Source organism: Sipha flava, unplaced genomic scaffold, assembly GCF_003268045.1.
Source record: "Sipha flava isolate LNK unplaced genomic scaffold, YSA_version1 106_pilon_pilon, whole genome shotgun sequence".
Classification (NCBI taxonomy): domain Eukaryota; kingdom Metazoa; phylum Arthropoda; class Insecta; order Hemiptera; family Aphididae; genus Sipha; species Sipha flava.
In genome coordinates, this window is record NW_020271721.1 from 322,071 (window position 1) to 342,581 (window position 20,511).

Below are 20,511 nucleotides of genomic sequence, written 5' to 3' on the forward strand. Positions count from 1 at the left end.
ATGATTAATATGATAGGTCAATTTCCATTTATAATATTTGATTTTATAAACCATATAAAAATAAATAATAATCTATAATGCTCACAGTTATACAGATGAAAAGTTCTTAATAAAGCCTTTATTCGGTTCTCTTTATTTCAATATAAAAAAAATTAATATTAAAAATAAAAAAATCGTTATTTCTAGACGGTATTCATGCAATAATTATTGGACCCTCTGGATCGGGAAAAACAAATGTTATATATAATTTAATTATGCATAAAAATGGATTAAAATTTGAAAATATATATTTATACGCAAAAACATTATATCAAGGAAAATATACTTTGCTAAAAAATATAATCAACGGTAAAACAATAGCAAATATTGATAATTCAACAATTTCTGCCTTTGAACATTTTTTAAATACACATTTTGGAATCTAAAAAATATGATAAATCATTCGGATTACATTATAATAAAACCGATGACAAACTTAAAATAGAAAATTACTCTGTAATTTTTATAAATGGTCATCTACACGTTTTCGGTAAACATTTTCCTTGGACGATTGGTCTTTGGTCGTTATTATGTGAGAAAGTATCAATACAAAATCTTTTGAAGACATACTATTAAATTTTAAAAACTACAAAAGTTCATCTTAAATCAGATAGAAAACCTAAAACTAATAGCAATTTTAAATGGAGGCATGTTATAAAACCATAAAATAAACGAATAAAAAATTATTTAAAACACTCATCTTCTTTAAAACTTCACCTAATTTAAATCTATTTCAATTTGACGATTATCTTTCAAAGAGAAAATAAATTTATCTATAGATGAAGAAATTTTTTTTTAATATTTTTGATTTCTCACCCCCTCATTTTGTTCATTACTTTAAGAATATAAGAAAGTTATTTGGGTTAAATTTGGTCATGATTACTCATCCCTTTCACGTGCCCCAAGAGGATTGAATATTAGTGAAAAAGGGATGTTTTGTCATTTTTTGAGTATATTTAAATAAATATTGCATTTATCTTAAAAATGTATAGAACATATATTATAGATAATTATATTTTTAATAAAAAATATATTCATACAATTTCTCATAAATCTATTATTTCCCAAGAAAAATGATAAAATATCGAATATTTTATTTATTTAAAAAAAAACGATTTTTTACAATTATTTAAATATATTAAAATAATGGTTGATGATACGACAAAATATCTTATATACAATTGATAAAGAATTTGATTTCTTAAAAAAAAATTCATTAGCATAAATTTCATTGGATTGACTGTTCTATTGTAACAGTAAGGCTAACCTAAAAAAATTTAATGTATTTAAAATATTATTATATTAATTTAAGAGTTTCATTAATAATGTTTTAATATAATACAGTTTATACAATATCTTGTAAATCTATTTCTATCTATTATTTATTATTTCATAAGAAAAATTATATAGTTAATATTGAATATTTTAATTATTTAAAAAAATCAATTTTTTATTATTATTTTTGTACATTTGTTATTATTTAAAGCTTTCCTCACTATCCGGAAAAAAATGGTTGACCGCCTATAGGAATTTTAATTATAATAATAATTGCTATCATATAATTTGTCTTATGAAATAATAAATAATAAATAATAATAATAATAGATTTATAAGACATTATATAAAATGTATTATATTAAAACATGTATTAGTAATGAATTGAGCGCGGATTTCTATGCAATTGCATATTTTTTTCCTTTCAATATGTTTTGATTTTTTGTCAGTTATCTCCACGAATCATCATAATTTGAAGCTAATGGTGAAACTTTTTTTTTGCATATTTCTGCATATTTAAAGGTTATTGCATATTTTTCCATATTTTGGCAAAATTCAAAATTTATTGAAGTGAAAGTATATTGAAGTGAAAATTAAAAAAAAAATGTATAAAATAATATTTTGTCAAGTAGAAAAATTAAAAATAGATTTCATAGTCACTAAATAATAATTTATATATATAAATATTTAGTTATAAAATAAATAATCGATTACGACGTAAACTTAATCGCTCTTGCTGTGTCAGTCGGTTATCGACATACCACTTGCTTCAAATATGCTCCAATAACTTCGGTTGACATCGAATGTTCGTTTTCAGTCTTTAAAAATATGTTAATCGATAAACGACACAGCTTCACAAAAGATAAACTTGAAATGCATATGATTATTCATTTTAATAATAAATAAAATTTTAAGAATAAATTAAGTTCATAAAATTCCCTAAATTTTTTTGTATTAAGTATTTAAGTAATTAATTATTATAAATTGAATTATACATTTTAAATAAATAAAAAATTCTTGCATATTCTCGTTTTTTACTGCATATTATATGGCATATTTCAATACTTTTAAGTGCATACAAATCCGCGCTCTGGTAATGAAGCTCTTGAATTAATATAACATTTTAGATACATTAAATTTTTTTACGTTAACCCGACTATTATAATAAAACAGTCAATCCAATAAAATTTATGCTAATTAACTTTTTTTTAGGAAATCAAATTCTTTATCAATTGTATACTATATATTTTGTCGTATCGTCAACCATTATTTTAATATATTTAAAGTACTTTTTAAGATAAATGCAATATTTTTTTGAATATAATTAAAAAATTACGAAACAACCCTTTTTCACTAATATTCAATCCTCTTGGGCCACGTGAAGGGGATGAGTAGTCATGATCAAATTTAACCCAAATAACTTTTTTATAGTAATGAACAAAATGAGGGAGCGAGAAATCAAAAATTCGTGAGTTCAAAAAAAGGACCACCCTAGGCACCTCTTGATGTTTTTGTAGATTAAAGGCAATATTCAACAGATTGGACAAAATCGATTAATGAAAAAAAAGATATACTGTTTATTGGTAATTTAAAAAATCACACATTCAAAGTAAAAGCAAATAACCAGGATTTTGAGAAATCCATACAAAAAAATGGAGTATCCCAAGGTTCTGTATTATCAATAACTTATTTTTTTTATATCTCCATAAATTACACAAACCCCAAAAATTGTTCCTAATCAGTCTATTATTATCACGTACAAATTTCTGCGAAAAGTACTGTTAACAATATGGTCACTACTTGTATCTCGTAAATAATTTGTTTAATTTTAAATTAATTACAGTAGAGTGTAAAGTAAATGACTTAAAAAGGGACAATAATTTCATTGGAGTTGAAAAATCTGTATTAACTGAACTCGTTATACATTAACTGACGAGGACATTTTAATATTTACCTATTTTTTATTTTTTATGAATGCCCTAAAACTGGTTATATGTCTTCTCCTGAATTACATAGTTCTATACACTTTTTCATCATTTAAGTATGCATATCATGAAGATGCGGTGTTGATTTTTTGGTTTTCATTAAATCATTAGTTACACTAAGGGTTGATGTATGAGCACAAGTTGAATATGTTTAGAAATAATGGTATATGGTTATTTTTTTTAAATTTTCGTTATATTCTTCACTCTCATTTAGACAACTTGTAAACACTTGAATTATTATTGTTTTTGTTGATTTCACTAATCTAAAATATGATATATTTATACCAAATACTTTAAATGCTTTGACCATATTACTGCCATTATCTGTAAAGTAAGATCAAATTAATATAACATTAATAATGTGTAATAAACTGTCAATCATAATATTATTATTATAAAATTACAAACTAGTATTAAAACATGATTCTTTATATCACCATATATTCTAGTTTATTTGGTTCAATTAAAAAAAAATAATGAGTGAAATATTTAATTATCAGGAACACAAAACTAACCATTATAGAAATTATTATACCAAAAACAAAGTCATTATAATGATTTAATTCAATATAATATAATGAATAATATTATCATACACTAAAATTAAAATTCACTACCCCTTAAGCATATGTTTAATATTTTTTTACATTTAATAAATATATATATACTTCATACGTTACATGCATTAACAAAAAACCATTTATATATGTAAATATTTTTTTTTAATCTTACATTAACATAATTTTACTCTGTCTTTAAAAATTTGTTTCATAACTTATCACTAACAAACTATAAAACATAAAAAATAAATTTAACTTTATTATACAACTAAATATTTTTGATAAAACGAAAATTTATAAATCTGGTAAATCTCCGCCTTCTGCTGATGAGTTAGGTTGCTTGTGAACCATACATGAACGAGCAACTGATTCAAAAAGTCTAAAATATAAATTAAACAAATTGATAAATTAATTAAATATCAATAACTAAATACATTTATAATACCAAAATAACTTAATTCTTAAAATATGTATTTATTAATTGAGTCAGTTTAAAATGATACAATTCCAAGATAATATTTATATTTTTAAATAATTATAGTATGAAATTATTAAAGAGATTAAGGTATAAATTCAACTAACTTTTCAATTTCTGGGGCACAATGCACAAATTCATGGTTCCAAAACTTGTAAGCTGGATTTTTTATTAACTCAATAAATGTAATCAATAAACCCCATGGATGTGGTCTATTAACAATCAATCTTTCAAGGAGAACTCTGAAATTAAATTAAACATAGTATTAAAATAACAGTAAATTTAATTGAATAAAATGTATATAATTCTTTTAAATACTAACCTTGTTATTTGTTCTTGAATAGCTTCACTGTTAGCTTCAGCAAATAAGTATAAAAGAGTACAACTAAAGTAATGTGTATGGCTATTAGGAAAACGTAACTGGTTTGCAATGGCATTTAAAAACAAATAACGACCTAAATCAATATGATAATTAATTAATGAAAAAACTCATATAAAAAATATAATAAATAATATAATGTATCTTACCTTCTGTATCAAGATCCACAGATAAATTTTGGAAGATATCCATGTGGGCAGAATGTGCAATAGTAGAAGTATTCGGCACTAAACCTTTACTACGAATGTGCTGTATGGCTTGGGTACCGACATACAAGACAATAGCATTTAAAAGTGAAAGATTATAACGCATACCAGGTTCACAACAACTCTGTTGCATTGTGGTACGGATCTCTGATAAGAATGTAACAGGAGCTCGAGTTTTCAAATATAGATCTAAATCCTATAGAATTGAAGATTAACATTAATGTTAAAAAAGTTAATTTAACCAATATATTTAATATTTTTTTACTTTTTTAAAGCTGGGTGGTTGAATGTAACACTGGAAGTCTGGACTAATTTTTGGAGCTAAAGATATTTCTTGAAGTACATCAACTTTTAAATTTGGAGTAAATGGATCTGGTAAGCGCATATTACGTGGAAATGCAGATAAAATTAAATTTCTCATCTAAAAAAATTATTTCAAAATAGTGTCAAAATGAAATGCTTATTACTGAAAACTTCAAACCTGAATGCAATTCGGAGGTATCACATCACAAAATCCATAGTGGAACTCGCACAAGAATTCAGGAAAATCATGGAGCAAAATGAGTAGTACTCTCAATGTTCCTTTATACAATAAATGAACAGGCTTGGCCAGTTCAGCGTTACGTAGGAATGGTGCCAAGTATTTGAATAGGTCAATAAGTAACTGGGCGTAAAAATTCCAACCCTGAACATCAGTAACCGGAGTTTGGTCATAAGCTCGCTGCCGCTAAATTAATGTAATTTTCATAAAGAAAGCGAATAATGAAAGGTTTTTCTCGTAAGAATTAGAAATTAAACAATAAGCACTTGGTACATAAAATTTAGTTTTATTTTTTAAAATATTGATTTATTTATCATCATAACATGGACGATTTTTGTTTTTCCTAGTTAAGATATTTATTTTAATTGGAAAAAAATATTAAAATACAACAGATGTCATAACAGTACTATTTAAAATTTATTTGAAGTTCTTACTTTACATATAACCTTTCATTAAATTTGCTAAATTTTGCTATTAAAGTTACCTTTTGCTGTGGAGTTAATCCTAATAGACGACCAATGAATATACGATGAGATATAAGTTCTAGCCAAGCATAAGCAAAGCCTGGGACTTTCCTTGGTCGAAGAAGGTGGAAAGTATGACAAAAAGCAGCGAGTATCTAAAATAATATTTCTATTAATATTTAATTACATAGAAAAAAACATTTAATTTTTTTTACTAAAATTATGATATATTTAATTGATTATAACTGTATCTTACAGGATAATTAATTGATTCTAATACTGGATCAGGTGCATTCAAATCAAGGAAAAGAGTGATAAGTATCCTATGGTATGGTAATTGATGGAAGTCAGTGACTTGAACATCATGGTCTTGAAGTAAGACACCAACAACAATTCCAAGTACCTATATATATATATATATTATAAGATAAATACAAATTCTAATATACAAAGATAAAAAAATTAATTTACTTTATTTAGTAGATTTGTTTTAGTTGTAATGGCAGTTGCATCACCCGAATGTTTCACTAATAATACGATAAGCTTAACATAAGCATCAATTGTGTGAAAAAGTTTAGCACGTACAGTGGAAGGAGACTGTGATTGATCAGGTATCTGTCTATAACACAGTTCAACCATCATTTGGGTACTGAGTCGGAAAAATCGAGTAATAATATCATCAGATTTCAAAATTCCTTGGACATTCATCTATTTATATACATATAAATATATAATAACATATAAAAAATTAGGTTTTAAAAAGAAAATGCAAAAGTTAACAAACTTGATGAATGTAAACACTAAATGTTTTTCCAGGATCTCTATTGGGTGCTGCACTGTAAATAGTCAACCATTCTTTGAGCAAATACTCAGTTTTCTCCAAGAGCCCAGGAGGATCATCAAAATCTCTACCCTAAATATATGATTCAATATTTGTGATTAATTTAACTTTCTAACATAAAACATTAAAATTTTTATTTTACCTGTAACATTCCATGCTGAATGTGAGCTGAGGAATTACTACTGCCACTAGCTATTCTTTCTGGAGCAGTATTTTCTGTCTGTGATGGTCTAATTACTTCCATAAGTGCTGCCAATCTAGAAGACAAACATGATTGCATTACTCATTAAGATTTTAATTATTTTGTAATAATATATCTATTAATACGATTTAAATTAAGAAAACTAATTACCCATCAGGTACAGGACGACCACTAAGCACAATAGTATTTAATGCATCAATAGTTGCTTGAAGATGGTGTTCAGTTATAGGTGAATTAGAACGATTGTCTATTAGGTAATTTTGCAAAACTTGTTTGACATATGCCATAGATACATAATTTGCACCATTATCCATTGACATAGCCAAATGCATATCATACATACTAATATTCACCATACCAGCACGTATTAACACATCAATTGCATCTATATTAAAACGTAATTCATCCCTCGATTCCATGAGGGCTCTAAAAGAAACACAATTATCATTTCGGCATTCAAGAAATTAATAATATAAACTTACTTAGTAATGGTTTTGTTAGTCCATAGTATGTTATAAGCACGAGGATCCTGAAATGCTCTAAATATATTTAGATGCATATCACGATATCTAATACTCATATCCAAATCATGATTAGCTGGTGGACTAAGGCCATCTAAATAACTTTCCATAGTCTAATAAAAATTGATACCAAAAAGAAGTAAGTTGTATGAATTAATTATATTAAAATAAATTTACTTTATTGATAATATTTGCTGCAGTAGCAATATCACGTGATCTTCTTAATGTTGTCATTACTTCCAAAACTCCATGTAAATTTGCTGGTTGTGTAGTATTAGAAAGAATTCTTTGATTGGTCATGTATAATTGTAAAAGTGCTTCAATTTCACTGATAAGTTTTTCATAAACAACAGTCATCTCATCAGGTGGAAAGCCCTAATATCAAATACATGTATTTGAGTATGATAAAATATATAAATAACTATATAACATTTTAAATAATTACAGATTTAGGAATAAATAATGAAACAGCTTCTCTATCTAATGGCTGAAAACCAGGTATATTTCTTGCAAATTCTTCATATACTCCTATCATTTGAGGTGGAGGTAATCCAACTTTATTGCGTAGAGTATCAGGTAAATATTCAGCTTGACCTCCTATTACTAATGGATCACAATAACGACGACCTTCCATTCTAGATAAACTACGTCTTTCATATTCCTAAAAAAAAATATAAATATTTTAGACAAAAAATTGTAAATCTAATACGAAATTGTAACATAAAATAACACATACATAAATGAATAAATTAAATTCTTTAACAATTTAGTAGAATTTTTAATAAAATCAACATGTCTTACATTTTTTAAATATTTATCAATTTCAATTACTGCTTTTTCGGTTGCTGTTTTTTGTACAAAAGCACATGCTAATTCTAAATTGTCATTTGCACACATGGTGCAAGCTTGGTCAATTAATTCTTTTTGGGCTTGAGATGGTGTCTAAATAAAATTTTTTATAAAACAACTTCAATTATATTTAACTTTTACTAGTAACTCACTAGTAATACATACAATTAAAACGCTCATAAAATGTTGCTTCAAGTTAGTAGTCAATGTTTGAATGACTTGTTCCCGACATGTAATCATTGCCAAACCAGAGGTTAAGTTTCTCACCATACAATGTGCAGCTTTTCGCAAATGAGTATCATCAGGGTCCATACCAAAATCCTAAAATAATTGTAACCAATTAGCATAATTTGTTTGTAGTATAAAAATTATTAAATGAACCTTTTTAACAATATTCTCAGTAGTAATTACTGCAATTTTAACAGATCTTTCAACAACAGGGTTTATCCATTCTTGAATTGACCGTTCTATGGCATTTCGCACAAAAGTTTTAAGTGTAGGTTGACTATGAAACAGCGGTATCTAAATTTAATAATTTAATAAATATATAAACAATTATTAAGATATTTTTATATGATAATAACATAGTAGTAAAACAAATTACTTGAGAATTAATAACAATCATAGACATAATTTGGGATGAATTCGTAGTGTTGAAAGTCACATAGTTAAATTTGGGCTCAACCAAAGGTAATGGTGGAGACATACCTGGTGTACCACTTATACCCATGCTACCTGTAGATGTCAATGTTGTAACTCCACCAGCCGCCACTACATGGCCAACAAGCTCATCATTAAATCTAGTATTAGAACCTATTGATGGAACAGTAGAAGTACTATTCTGTTGTGCCTGGGAAGTAACAATTGCTATAAAAAAATAAAATAGATATAAATAAATCATTAATGATTATTATAAAAAATTAAATTTTAATTAAAATGTAAGTCAAATATTAAACTACTTTTTATATTAAACTAACTGATTTATCTATTTAGCTCAGGTTAATAAAATAATTTATAATTTTACTAAAATTAAGTATTAATCGATGTAGAATAATTTTGATTAACCTATCTTTTGCTAAAATAGATTTGATAGTTTTTCTACACATGAGCATGCAAATATAGCTATGGGAAAAGCAAGGATTTTCCAAGTGCAAATGGACATTATATGGCCTTAAACTTATTTATGGTCATTGCGAAAGTCAAACATATGGGAAATTAAATCCTTTGGAATTATATTGAAGATTCTATCGATATCAATGGAATATGTGGCAACAGGAAAAATTATCCATTAAATTTTCCAATCAAAACTGTTGCTTAAAGAATATTTCTGATGATGTTTTTGATGACCAAATATGCATTGTTGCATATTAAGGCGGATTTAGATTATGCAATAGAATAATTAGTAAATCAATTTTAAGCCAAAGATTGTATGGCAGCATTCCTGGTATATCCAAAGATTTTAAAAATTCAATTGGAAAAATTATGGTTTTTATTTTCATCAATAATAGTGTTGATTGATTTGATAAAAAACTGATTAACTGGAAATAACTGTTAAATCTGGAAGTTAATTTTGTTAACATCAACAATTTTTGATGCTAAAAAAGCACAATTTCTGAGCCAAATGACACCAAATAACCAGCATGTTTTACTGGTGATACTTTGTCGGCTTTAATGACAATTCGTCATTTCATAATTGTCATGATACTCTTTTAAACAATATATAAGTAAATTATGATTTTCAAAAAAACTTCCAACAATTCCACAATTATTCTATCTTCTGATGAAATTTTATTGGCACCGAGATGTCACACATTTTTCACAACTGCCTATAAAATACATTCGGAGAAATACAGGGATATTGGCATTAAATGCTCAATCTTATAGTACACCTGGCTTAGTATTTTGAATGTAGCTTCAAAATGACACCTGTGGATGTAATATCACAAATTTAAGTTGCTTCATATGACAATTTGGAAGTAAGAATTGAATTTGCATACCTTGCACAATAATAATTTTGAATCATTAGATAGGTCAGCAAGTAATTGTAAAAATAGAGTGGGAAGAGATAACAGTAAAACTTTTCCTAATGTGCAACACATGCCAAATTTTTCATTCCTAAATTTTAACGTCTGACAATATGGTATACTTATCCACAGCATCAATTGCAGTCTATTGGAAACTATTGGAAACTTACACATAATAACCACCCTTTGACTTATAAATATTTAATTTGCAACATCGATAGAGAATAAAACTTTCCAATAACACAATATAGACAAGTTTACATACATGAAGTATATTATCTAAATTGACTGTCAAGTAGTTTCTTCTTCAGTTTTGAAAGAAATTGTTCCATAAATATTTAAATAAGCTAATTTTTTAATTAAAAATGTAAACTTAATTATTTTACTTTTATTCTCTTATTTTCTAGTACCACTACTCCTTCCATGATTCTTTGTTTACTTTTGATGTCTTTCACAGAGCTAAATAATGGCAAAAGGTACCCAATTGTGTTAGCTAACAAAAATTATTGATGTCGAAATTTGATTATTATCATAAATCATTGTTCTGGTTTTAAAAGTGAAACGGCTTCCGTTATTTGAACACTGAGGTGTATAATAGTAGGGTTTCATTTTATTTTTTGGGTAGTTAAAGCAACAAAATAATAATTTACATAAAGATAGGACCTTTATCAGGTTTACTGATGCTTCCTTTTCTTTTTATATGCGATAAGTAGCCCAAGTCCTTCACCAAGAATTAATTTATCACTGTACCAAATGTTATCAAAATTGAATAAGTATTTTTATAGTACATTGAAGATAAACTATAGAACATGTCATTTTTATATATGAGACTAGAATTTTTCAACATTAGGTTCTGATCTCCAAATATAACAAGCAATGATAACATTTTTAATCCATAAAATGTATTACTTTGGAGATTAGGTGTTTGACGTTGAGTTGTAGGAACTGATACATTTGGTGGCTCGGGAGCATTAGAATTTTCACCATTCGATAGTTGTTGTTCCAATCTCTTTGCGATTTCTGGATCTTTTAGTACATATCCAGCTTTTAAGTCCTAAAATAAAAATAATTAATTACAAACAAATTGTTGTATAGAAAAATTTTTTTTTTAAATCTTCACCTTGAGATCAATATTCAAAGCTTTACATAATACTTCAACTTCAAATTTCAGTGTTAATTTTAATCCTGGTTCTTGATGAAGTTCAGCAAGACAGTTTAACACAGACATTGTCCAAGGATTTCTTGGTCTAAATACCTAAAATAATCAAAATACTATAGAAATGTCTATGGTAAAAGTTAACAAACTTTAATTTAATAAGCCAACTTACTTTGCTTTTAGCACATGATTCAAGAATTTTAGCAATGAATGGAACTGTAAATAGTAATTCTTGATGACCTTTGTTGTAGGCTTCAACCAGTAACATTTTTAGGTCAATATCATCCAATAATATAGGTTTGTTCTTAGCTAAAGTAATCATACCTAACCAATGGCCTAAATTTTTTAGTAATGATCTATCAGAAAAATTTGCCATTCCTTTATCACTTTTTAATAAAACCTAGAAAAATTGAATAAATTTTATTAATAACAATCTCTACTGATATGATAAAAAATATACTCTATATTTTTACTAACTCGAATATTTCTGAATGTTTCCATTATTATTAAAGAGTTCAAATGTTCATTATTTAAACAATCCAAAAAGTTAGAATATAATGAGTGAAAGTTGAATTCTATGCTAACACGTTTCATAACTAAATACTGAGATAACCATGGTAAACATTCATTGGTAATAATTTCTCTTATTTCATCACACTAAAAAATATATTGCAAAATTTAATTATTATTTTGCATATTTTCTAAAAAAAAAAAAAATTTACAAATATTTACTTTAGTTTGAAGATTCACTTGACTCAAGTTATTAAAGATAAAAGCTATTTTATCTTGAACATTTTCTGCAGGTGCAATAATTAGATCATCTTTCTCTGTAGCTACCAATAAAGTATCAATGTTTGTAGTGTTCGCAATTGATGGCTAAAAATACATAACATATAAAAACAATAATTTTATTTAATTAACATTTAGTTTCACTAACCCTAGATGGTAATACAGCATTGGTAGTAATTAGTTTGGAAGATGAAGATGATACAGTAGTAGTAGTTGTTGTTGTAGTTATACTTTGAGCTTTGAAAGCATTATGAGAGTTTGGCATAAATGATCCTTGTGATATTGTACTACTATTTGTTCCTGCTAATTCATTAACTCGAGAAGATGGAGGTTCTTGGGAATTTTTACCATACTCAACATACTAAAATGATTTAATAATAATAATATATTAATAATTATTTAACAATAGAAAAAATAAATAAAAATGCATGGTAGTCTAAATATCTTTAAAACATAATTTAAGTTTTTAAAAATTTTTATATTATTATTTTTGTATACTGATGTATAATTTTTTTTTTTTTTTTACCTCAATAAGATGTTGAGGAAAGTGTTGGAAATGAGGAATCGTAGATATGTGAGAACAATATTGATGATAATCCTTTAAGCGATGTTTAAAGCGATCCAATGCAGTTATACCAAAATTGTACATTTTTGAGTTAGGACTCTTCTTTAGTGCATCCAAAATAAAACGAAGAGCCAAACCTAAGGCTTTATAATTTCTAAAATTTTTTGATTATTTCAAGAAAAATTTCAATAAATATTCATTGTTATTATAAAGTTTAAAGTATAACTTACGAAACAAGGCCATGCTCTATAATACCACCAAAAAGATGAGCTGTTGTAATTAGTTCTTTTTCTGGATAAGCTGGGAAAAATCTATATTCTTCGAACAAGTTTCTTAACATACAACAAAAAACTTCCTATATAAAAAAGGATATTTTCTAATTATTTTTCAATTAAAAAAAAAGTTTAAGGATGTCATAGAATATATTTATGTTAAAAAATATAGTAGTTGCATCACTAAATATAAAATATTGTATGTTAAATGTATTAATTTAAAAATATTAAAATTATCTAAAAAAAAAAAATTTATCCTCATTAATTATAGATAATATATATAAATTAATATTTAGAACATCAATTAATTTATGTATCAATATAATTAGATATATTTAACTGATAAAAAATTGTAATTACCCTTTCACGTTTAACAGGAGATTCTTGAAACCTTTTTAACATTTCTAATACTTCATCAATAGATAAAGAATGATGAGGTGCCAAATTATAAATTCTTTGAAAATAACTATTTGCTTCATCTTCTATGTCTTTAGGCACTGATACTGGCATATTTCCATCAACAAATAAACTGTTGTCAACTAAAAATCCAATAATTATTAATCTTAGCAATAAATTAGAGAACAATATTTATTCTTAATACTAACTTGGATGATTAGATTTACCAATCGCTAACGGTGTAACTTGTTGAGGTGGTAAACGACCTAACATATTAGAGGGTCCTGACAATTGGCTGGAAATTGCTGGACCCGGAGCATTTGAAGATGAAGGAGTCATAATAGAGAAACCACCATGTCCAGATGCATTACCAACATTATTACGAGAAGGAGAACCAGGTGTTTGAACTAACTGCCCTAACGATCCTATGAGAAAATAAATTTATTATTACCACACAAACATTTAACTTAAAATATAATTGAAACCTGGCAAAGTGAATGTAGATACAGATTGTGCTGAAGGATTTAATCCAAGACTAGCAAGACTTGTGGCCAGTCCTGTAAGTTGGTCAACTAATACTTGTGATGATGAACTCTCTATTGGTCGATGATGTTGTGAAGCACGAAGAATAGTTTGTGGTGGACCTGCTGGATTTATACGTGCTGATGCTACTTTGGACATGTTGTACATATTAGTACAGTTAGTTACCATTTGCATAATTGCATCTGATAATTCTTGTGAAATTGTTCTGAAATTACATTGAACCAATATTTAAATAAAATAGTAAAAGCCAGTAAAATACTAAAAGCTTTAGGTTTTCTAATAAAATTTAACTTCAAATCTATAGCAAGTTAAGAATAACACTTAACTAATTTTAAACTTTTAATTTGAGTATAAGATTAAAATAACTACTGAAAATAATTTCTATATAACAGATTCAAAAATATTAACAAAACACAGAAAATAAACATTATCATTTAGATTTAAATTTTACTAAACTTAGAACTCACCCAGTTACATTACGTAAACAGTTTAACATTGTTAAAATGGTCTCAGAAGACAAAGGAGTAAATTTAGATAAATGTTCATCTTTTGCTGATGATCCAGTTAACTGGGGGCATCTTTTCTAAAATATCAATAAAAATGATGAAACTTAAGTATAAATAATTTATAACTTAAATATTAATAATTGAATAAAATTCAATAACTTACCTGCAAAAATTTAACACAGGCCGATACAAAATTTTCACCATGTTCTCGTATTTTGTCTGATAACCATTTATCAAGTTTTAAATATTCTCGTCGTGAAGCTAAACAAGCTAAGTCAATGACAAATGCAAACTGCTGAACACTTAATAAAAGAGATAAAGCCTAAATAAAAAAAAAAATTAATAATTAATAACTTTCAGAAAGGAAAAGAAAAATTAATAACTAAATAAGAAAAACAATTAAGATTTATGTTAAAGGAATAAAGACAGTCCCTGTGCAAGAAGTTCCCAAAAAATAAAAACAATTTACAATAATAGAAAAAACCAAAAAATAAAATTAATAGTTACTAAAACAGTTGTTCATACTTTTAAATCTTGAGCTATATCTAAAATCCGGGAAAGTTTTACATGGTCGTGATCACTACGCACATACCATTCACTCATGGCTTGTACTAAAGTATGCCGAAGTCCAACATTCTAAACAATATATAAAAAATAATATAAAAATATTTTTTACAAATAATATTTAAAGAACTAAATTATACTTGATGATTCCAAGCATGATGCAAAATAACCGCAGCATTGCTATGATTTCCTAAAAATATCGGTATAAGGCCACTTATCATTTCATGTCGAACCATACTCAAAGGACCATTAGATTGAATAAGAGCTAGTGCCAACAAATCAGGACATTTTTGAGCAGGAAACTTTAAACACTCTTGTACTTGATAATATAAACCACGTTCAGCCAGAAATAACATTAAGTCAACAAGTTCAATTGATCGCCTTAAATATTAACATATTACATTAGATATAATATATACATCAAATATAAATAGAAATAATTTAAGATTTTACCAATTATTTATATCTTTGTTATCGGCTTCCGGTGTTACTTTTAACAAATCTATTGAAACAGAACGATATGGATAATCCGCAAAACAGAAAACATCAGAATTTTGTAATATATGTTGTACAAGAGACATCTAAAAATAAAATACAGGATTTTTATTTAAGAATCGCGCTTATAAATTTTAAATATTAAAATATTACATGTGCTTCAGAATTTGACCAATGACGATAAATCATTTCAACAGGAAAGTTATCTACATGATATCCTTGAGCTTTTAGACCAAGTCTCAAAGCCGTAAAAAGAAGAACTAAACTTTGTCTATCCTTCACAAGAAAATCAGAGTGATCTAATTCTTTAATAACATCTAACCAAGACAATGATGGATTCTAAAATATATATTTATAACATAAAATTTACAAATAGTTCTAAATGATTATAAAATATGAGTTGAATAATTATTGTACCAAGTCTTTGATTGTTTGAACGAAAACTTCAACATTCCAAGTATTACAATTATTAGAAGTTTTATCGACATCTTGGTTTGTATGGTCTCCAGGCCAATATGTCAAAGTAGATTGAGTGTCAAGACCAGTATGTGTACGCATCATCATTGATATTACTTTAGCAATTGAGGAAGAGCCAAAAATAACTGAAGAACTACTTCCACCACTTACTGATAACAAGTTTCTACGACACTCTTCAAATGATGAGCAAATGGAGTAACCCATTTCCATAACTAAATCAGCTAAAGATGGATGCAACTAAAACATAATTGATGACATTTAACTTAAAATTCCATTCTTCATTTTTTACTTAAGTATTCATTGTTTAACATACATAAATATGGTTATATATTAAACAATTAAACTTCAGCATTTTTTAATAAAAAAAAAGTTGCAAAACAATACTAAAATGTTCACTAAAAAATCAAATATTATTACCATTGTATTAGAAATAGATGACATATCTTGATTTATTTTATCCATTGGACGATCTGGGTTGTCAGGATAAATTAAAGGAGCCAACAATACTGGAGCAACCTCAAGTGGAAAATCACGGCGCAAGTTTTGTAGTAACACTTCTTTAACTTCTTTACTTATACCTTAAATAAGAACAAAAATATTTACCAAAAACCTTTAACTTTATTTAAAAAACAATAAACATAAAATTTATACTGATAGATCATACCAAATTGATCATCTACAGCAAAAACGTGTCTTAAAATTAAATGTAAAACTTCAGGACTAGAATCATGCAATCCTCCTCCAGTAATTTGTTCGGAACTTGAGTCTGAGAAAATAAGTAAATATATTATTATATTAATGAATATTTAAGAAATTATTTAATTATATTTCTGTACCTGAATTAATATATGATTTGATTAGTTCTGGCAACTTTTGTTTGACAAATTGTAACGCAAAAGTTGAATAGTTTGCTGATTCCAAACAAACTAATCCAAACACAACTTCTTGTACAAGACTAAGATGCAATATTCTACTAAGTTGTATAAACAGTTGTATTGATGGCTTAAAAGGCTATACAAATGATTTAATAGAATGTCAATAATATTTAGTAGAATTATACTAATTACAATCAAATATTAATACAGTACAGTTACCTTTTGCAAATGAAGAGGATTGTCAAGGGCAAAACACAAAATTGATGTAAGTGAAGGTTTATTTAAAAGTGTTGTACACTGTTGGGCCAATAATTGAACTTGGTAATAATCTTTATGAGAAATATTCCGTGGACCTTCAATTTCTTTTAGATCAATATGAGAAAGAAGACAACGCAAAAGATGCCGATCTGCTTCAAATCCTTGGGATTGGATTGCCTTTAAACCAAACAAAATATTTACTAACAAATTAAATAAAACAATTATTATACTTTTTTTCATAATTTTACTATAAAATTAAGTATCCGAACAATTTTAAGTAGATATATCGATAAATGTATGTTTTTTAGTTTTGTTATTACATAAATATTTTATAAAAGTTATATGTCACCTTTAATTTTAAATATATTTCTTTATAAGTCTATATAGCCATATATTTTAACATACATTTATCGATAAAATATATGGCTATATTATATATATATATATATATTTAATATATTTAAAATTTAAGGTGACATATAATTTTTTTATAAAACATTTAAGTAATAACAAAACTATAGTTATAGTTATCAATTAATAAAATGAAAATAATATAAATATAGCTTAATAATTACACTAATAATCATTCCAATGACATATTATGATATAATTTGGATATATGAATCACTAAATAAATATTAATTAGTGTATTAGTATACCAATAGATATATATATATTATATAACTAAGCCTTCAGATGTTGATGGATTAATGTATGTTAATAGAAGGCCATTAATATAATTTAAATAACTTTTAAGATTTTTTTTATATTATAAGAATAATCATATTTACACCGAAATATAAATATTAACTAGTAATTATTTGATGTATCTATTCAATAAAAATGTATTTTGATACTTAATATATAAATTCAATAAAACCTAGTAACTAATACTGAAAATCACAAACAAAAACATCTTGTAATTTTTCGGAAATCAAATAATTTATTGATAATAATTTATTAAATAATGATTACAGTAATTATTTTTACTGTAAACACTTTAAAGAATTTTTTCTAATTTTTTCCTAGTATCAAATATCATATAACACCAATTAATAACTATAACATGTAAAATTAATAACTATAAAACTATAACTGTAACACTACCTATAATGTGTTTAAAAAAATGTATTTCATTTTAAATTATATAGTATCATATTTTTAAGTCAATGTAAAAGTGATTCAATTAGATTTATATAATATACCACTTTATACTAAAAATGAATTAATTTTTAATAAATTTAATAAATGTTACAACAAGCTAATCAATATTTAAAAGAATAATGAATTGCTATTTTATCAAACATATGGGTAAAAGCATTCAATTTAGCTTAATAAAAAGGAGGTTATTCATAAATAATAATCCATAAATACATCTAACCAGTACCTATTACTATTGTCTTCAATCCAAATCTACACTAAATTGATCAGATATTGATTAAAAGCATTCGAGAATGATTGATGTTGATGGTATTAAACGCATTCAAATGCCAAGCCTATCACTTATAACAATGAACTATAATGTGTGCAAGTACATTAAGATAAGACACATAAGTTATCATAATACAGTAACCATCGACTGCTATGTTAATCGAATAGTTTCTAATGGCTAAAATAAAAACTAAAAGTAAAACAAATAAATTAAATGCACAACTCACGTCGGATAACTCTTGAACACTGGACTTGAAGTTCTTTTTCGACAAATTAGCAACAAGATAGCTGATTTGCGACAGCGTATACGACAATGAATCCAGGTTCATAGTTCCATGAATGCCGATTCGAAAGCTTCAATATGCTTTGAAGCTTTCTTCTTTAGTGTAGAAGATTGAGACCACGACAGTATTGTGTCGTGAAGGGCGAAGGTATTGTTCCGTGACGCGCTGACGCGACAAGAACAGGCAGCAAAGTTTAGTTATAGAATTCGAGAACGCAATGTGATGCTCCATAAATCCAAGAAGCGCACTTTAAGGGGATGACGGCTATCCCGATTAATGGTGACCGAAGTTGGCCGCCCGGTGTCGGGTTGTAGGCGACAACGACGAGTAAGTACGTTCGTTCGACTAGGACGGGACAATTGTCCCGGTTGTGGATGTTACATGTTTCTAACCGACAACGAGTGGACACAATGGACAAAACTCATACGGATGCGATGGTACGATAAAAACGTAAGTGAAAAGAGTTACGGCAATTACGATAAAAAACAACAAAACGAACAAATCAAAACAAAAAAAAAACTCAAATATTCAGATGGAGGAATTGTTCAAAATATAAAGAACACAAAGAGAAGACAGACAAAATTGAAATGTTTTCAGTAAAGACGGAAATTATTTTCCAAGCATCAGCAACAGAATTGTCGCAGACTACAGTGTTGCCGGTCACACGGAAAATGCGACGAGTCTACCAACCAATTTTTAAACACGAAGACGTCTTTAAATACACAAAATACGTATAGCGTTCTACAGAGAATTTTATTTTCACTAAGATCCGGTTTTTAAAACATATTTATTCATCGAATAACAAGAGCTATTCGAAGATAAGAAAAAATATATAATTACTGGTTTTTCAATGTCAGAATAAGATTTATTCCACAAATTAACCGCCAAGTAGTTATTAGGTACTTTTTTGACCAAATAACAAGTTTTTTGACGAATAAATGTCTTATCATACATTAATTATCTTAAAATGATTCCGCGTCATGTTATTATATATGATGTATTTTGTTTTGTTATGTTTATGTTATGTTTTATTATATCAATAAAAAATTAAAAAAAATGAAATGATTACAAATGATGGATATGTTAAAAATATATGTCATGTTTAACCTACATATTATATATACACATCTATATGACGGGATTAATACGATATTACGTAATACTACTTAACCGTCTTACCGTTGCGGGCAAATATCTCTAACCGCCGCTACAGACCGCGTTCTGTGTTACCGATCATTGCAGCTAGGGACGTTGCTATACTATCGACACCAGTAAAGTATCGATACTTTTATTTCGATACAAGTACTTTTAGTATCGATACCATTACTTAGATACTTTACTCATATTAATAAAAAAGTACTGAATGAAAGATTGAATGGTATTGAAAATTGGTATCAAGTAGAATTATTTGAGTTATTTGAGCGTAGAGGGGGATTTTCCCACTCAATACCGAAACTGACTAGTTGATATTTAGTAGTATTTTTCGAAAATATCAGACCACAATCCACAATACAATGGGTTTCCTAGTACGTTAGATAA

General features: G+C 26.7%; 1 protein-coding gene across 2 annotated transcripts; it reads right to left on the reverse strand.

Annotated features, from left to right (window-relative positions):
- Positions 1-4,085: 4,085 nt before the first annotated feature.
- On the reverse strand, positions 4,086-19,039 carry LOC112685270 (CCR4-NOT transcription complex subunit 1-like). Of its 2 annotated transcripts, none has more exons than XM_025557115.1 (42): positions 18,916-19,039; positions 17,219-17,434; positions 16,961-17,135; positions 16,789-16,890; positions 16,542-16,702; positions 16,065-16,361; positions 15,801-15,986; positions 15,606-15,733; positions 15,293-15,533; positions 15,114-15,224; positions 14,752-14,910; positions 14,550-14,665; positions 14,025-14,287; positions 13,749-13,964; positions 13,504-13,682; positions 13,102-13,226; positions 12,833-13,025; positions 12,455-12,667; positions 12,250-12,393; positions 11,995-12,174; positions 11,690-11,917; positions 11,482-11,616; positions 11,271-11,415; positions 8,942-9,204; positions 8,719-8,859; positions 8,503-8,658; positions 8,290-8,430; positions 7,934-8,149; positions 7,666-7,863; positions 7,450-7,601; positions 7,118-7,393; positions 6,908-7,022; positions 6,709-6,837; positions 6,396-6,632; positions 6,181-6,327; positions 5,945-6,079; positions 5,401-5,604; positions 5,185-5,340; positions 4,863-5,115; positions 4,657-4,789; positions 4,442-4,576; positions 4,086-4,238 (listed from the first exon to the last, which is right to left on the reverse strand). In XM_025557115.1, exons 1-42 carry the CDS (start codon positions 19,015-19,017, stop codon positions 4,154-4,156), a joined length of 7,287 nt encoding a protein of 2,428 aa, XP_025412900.1. In that variant the 5' UTR covers positions 19,018-19,039; the 3' UTR covers positions 4,086-4,153. The 2 variants fall into 2 exon arrangements, with proteins under 2 accessions (XP_025412900.1, XP_025412893.1); XM_025557108.1 differs by having other exon boundaries at positions 5,401-5,646.
- Between the last annotated feature and the right edge of the window lie 1,472 nt (positions 19,040-20,511).

Excerpts from the sequence above, each read along its gene's own strand:
- LOC112685270 (XM_025557108.1), bottom strand. The coding sequence starts at position 19,017 with ATGAACCTGGATTCATTGTCGTATACGCTGTCGCAAATCAGCTATCTT. Across the intron at positions 14,666-14,751 it reads CCTGTGTTAAATTTTTGCAG|AAAAGATGCCCCCAGTTAAC; the intron begins GTAAGTTATTGA and ends TTGATATTTTAG. Across the intron at positions 8,150-8,289 it reads TTGATAAATATTTAAAAAAT|GAATATGAAAGACGTAGTTT; the intron begins GTAAGACATGTT and ends ATTTTTTTTTAG.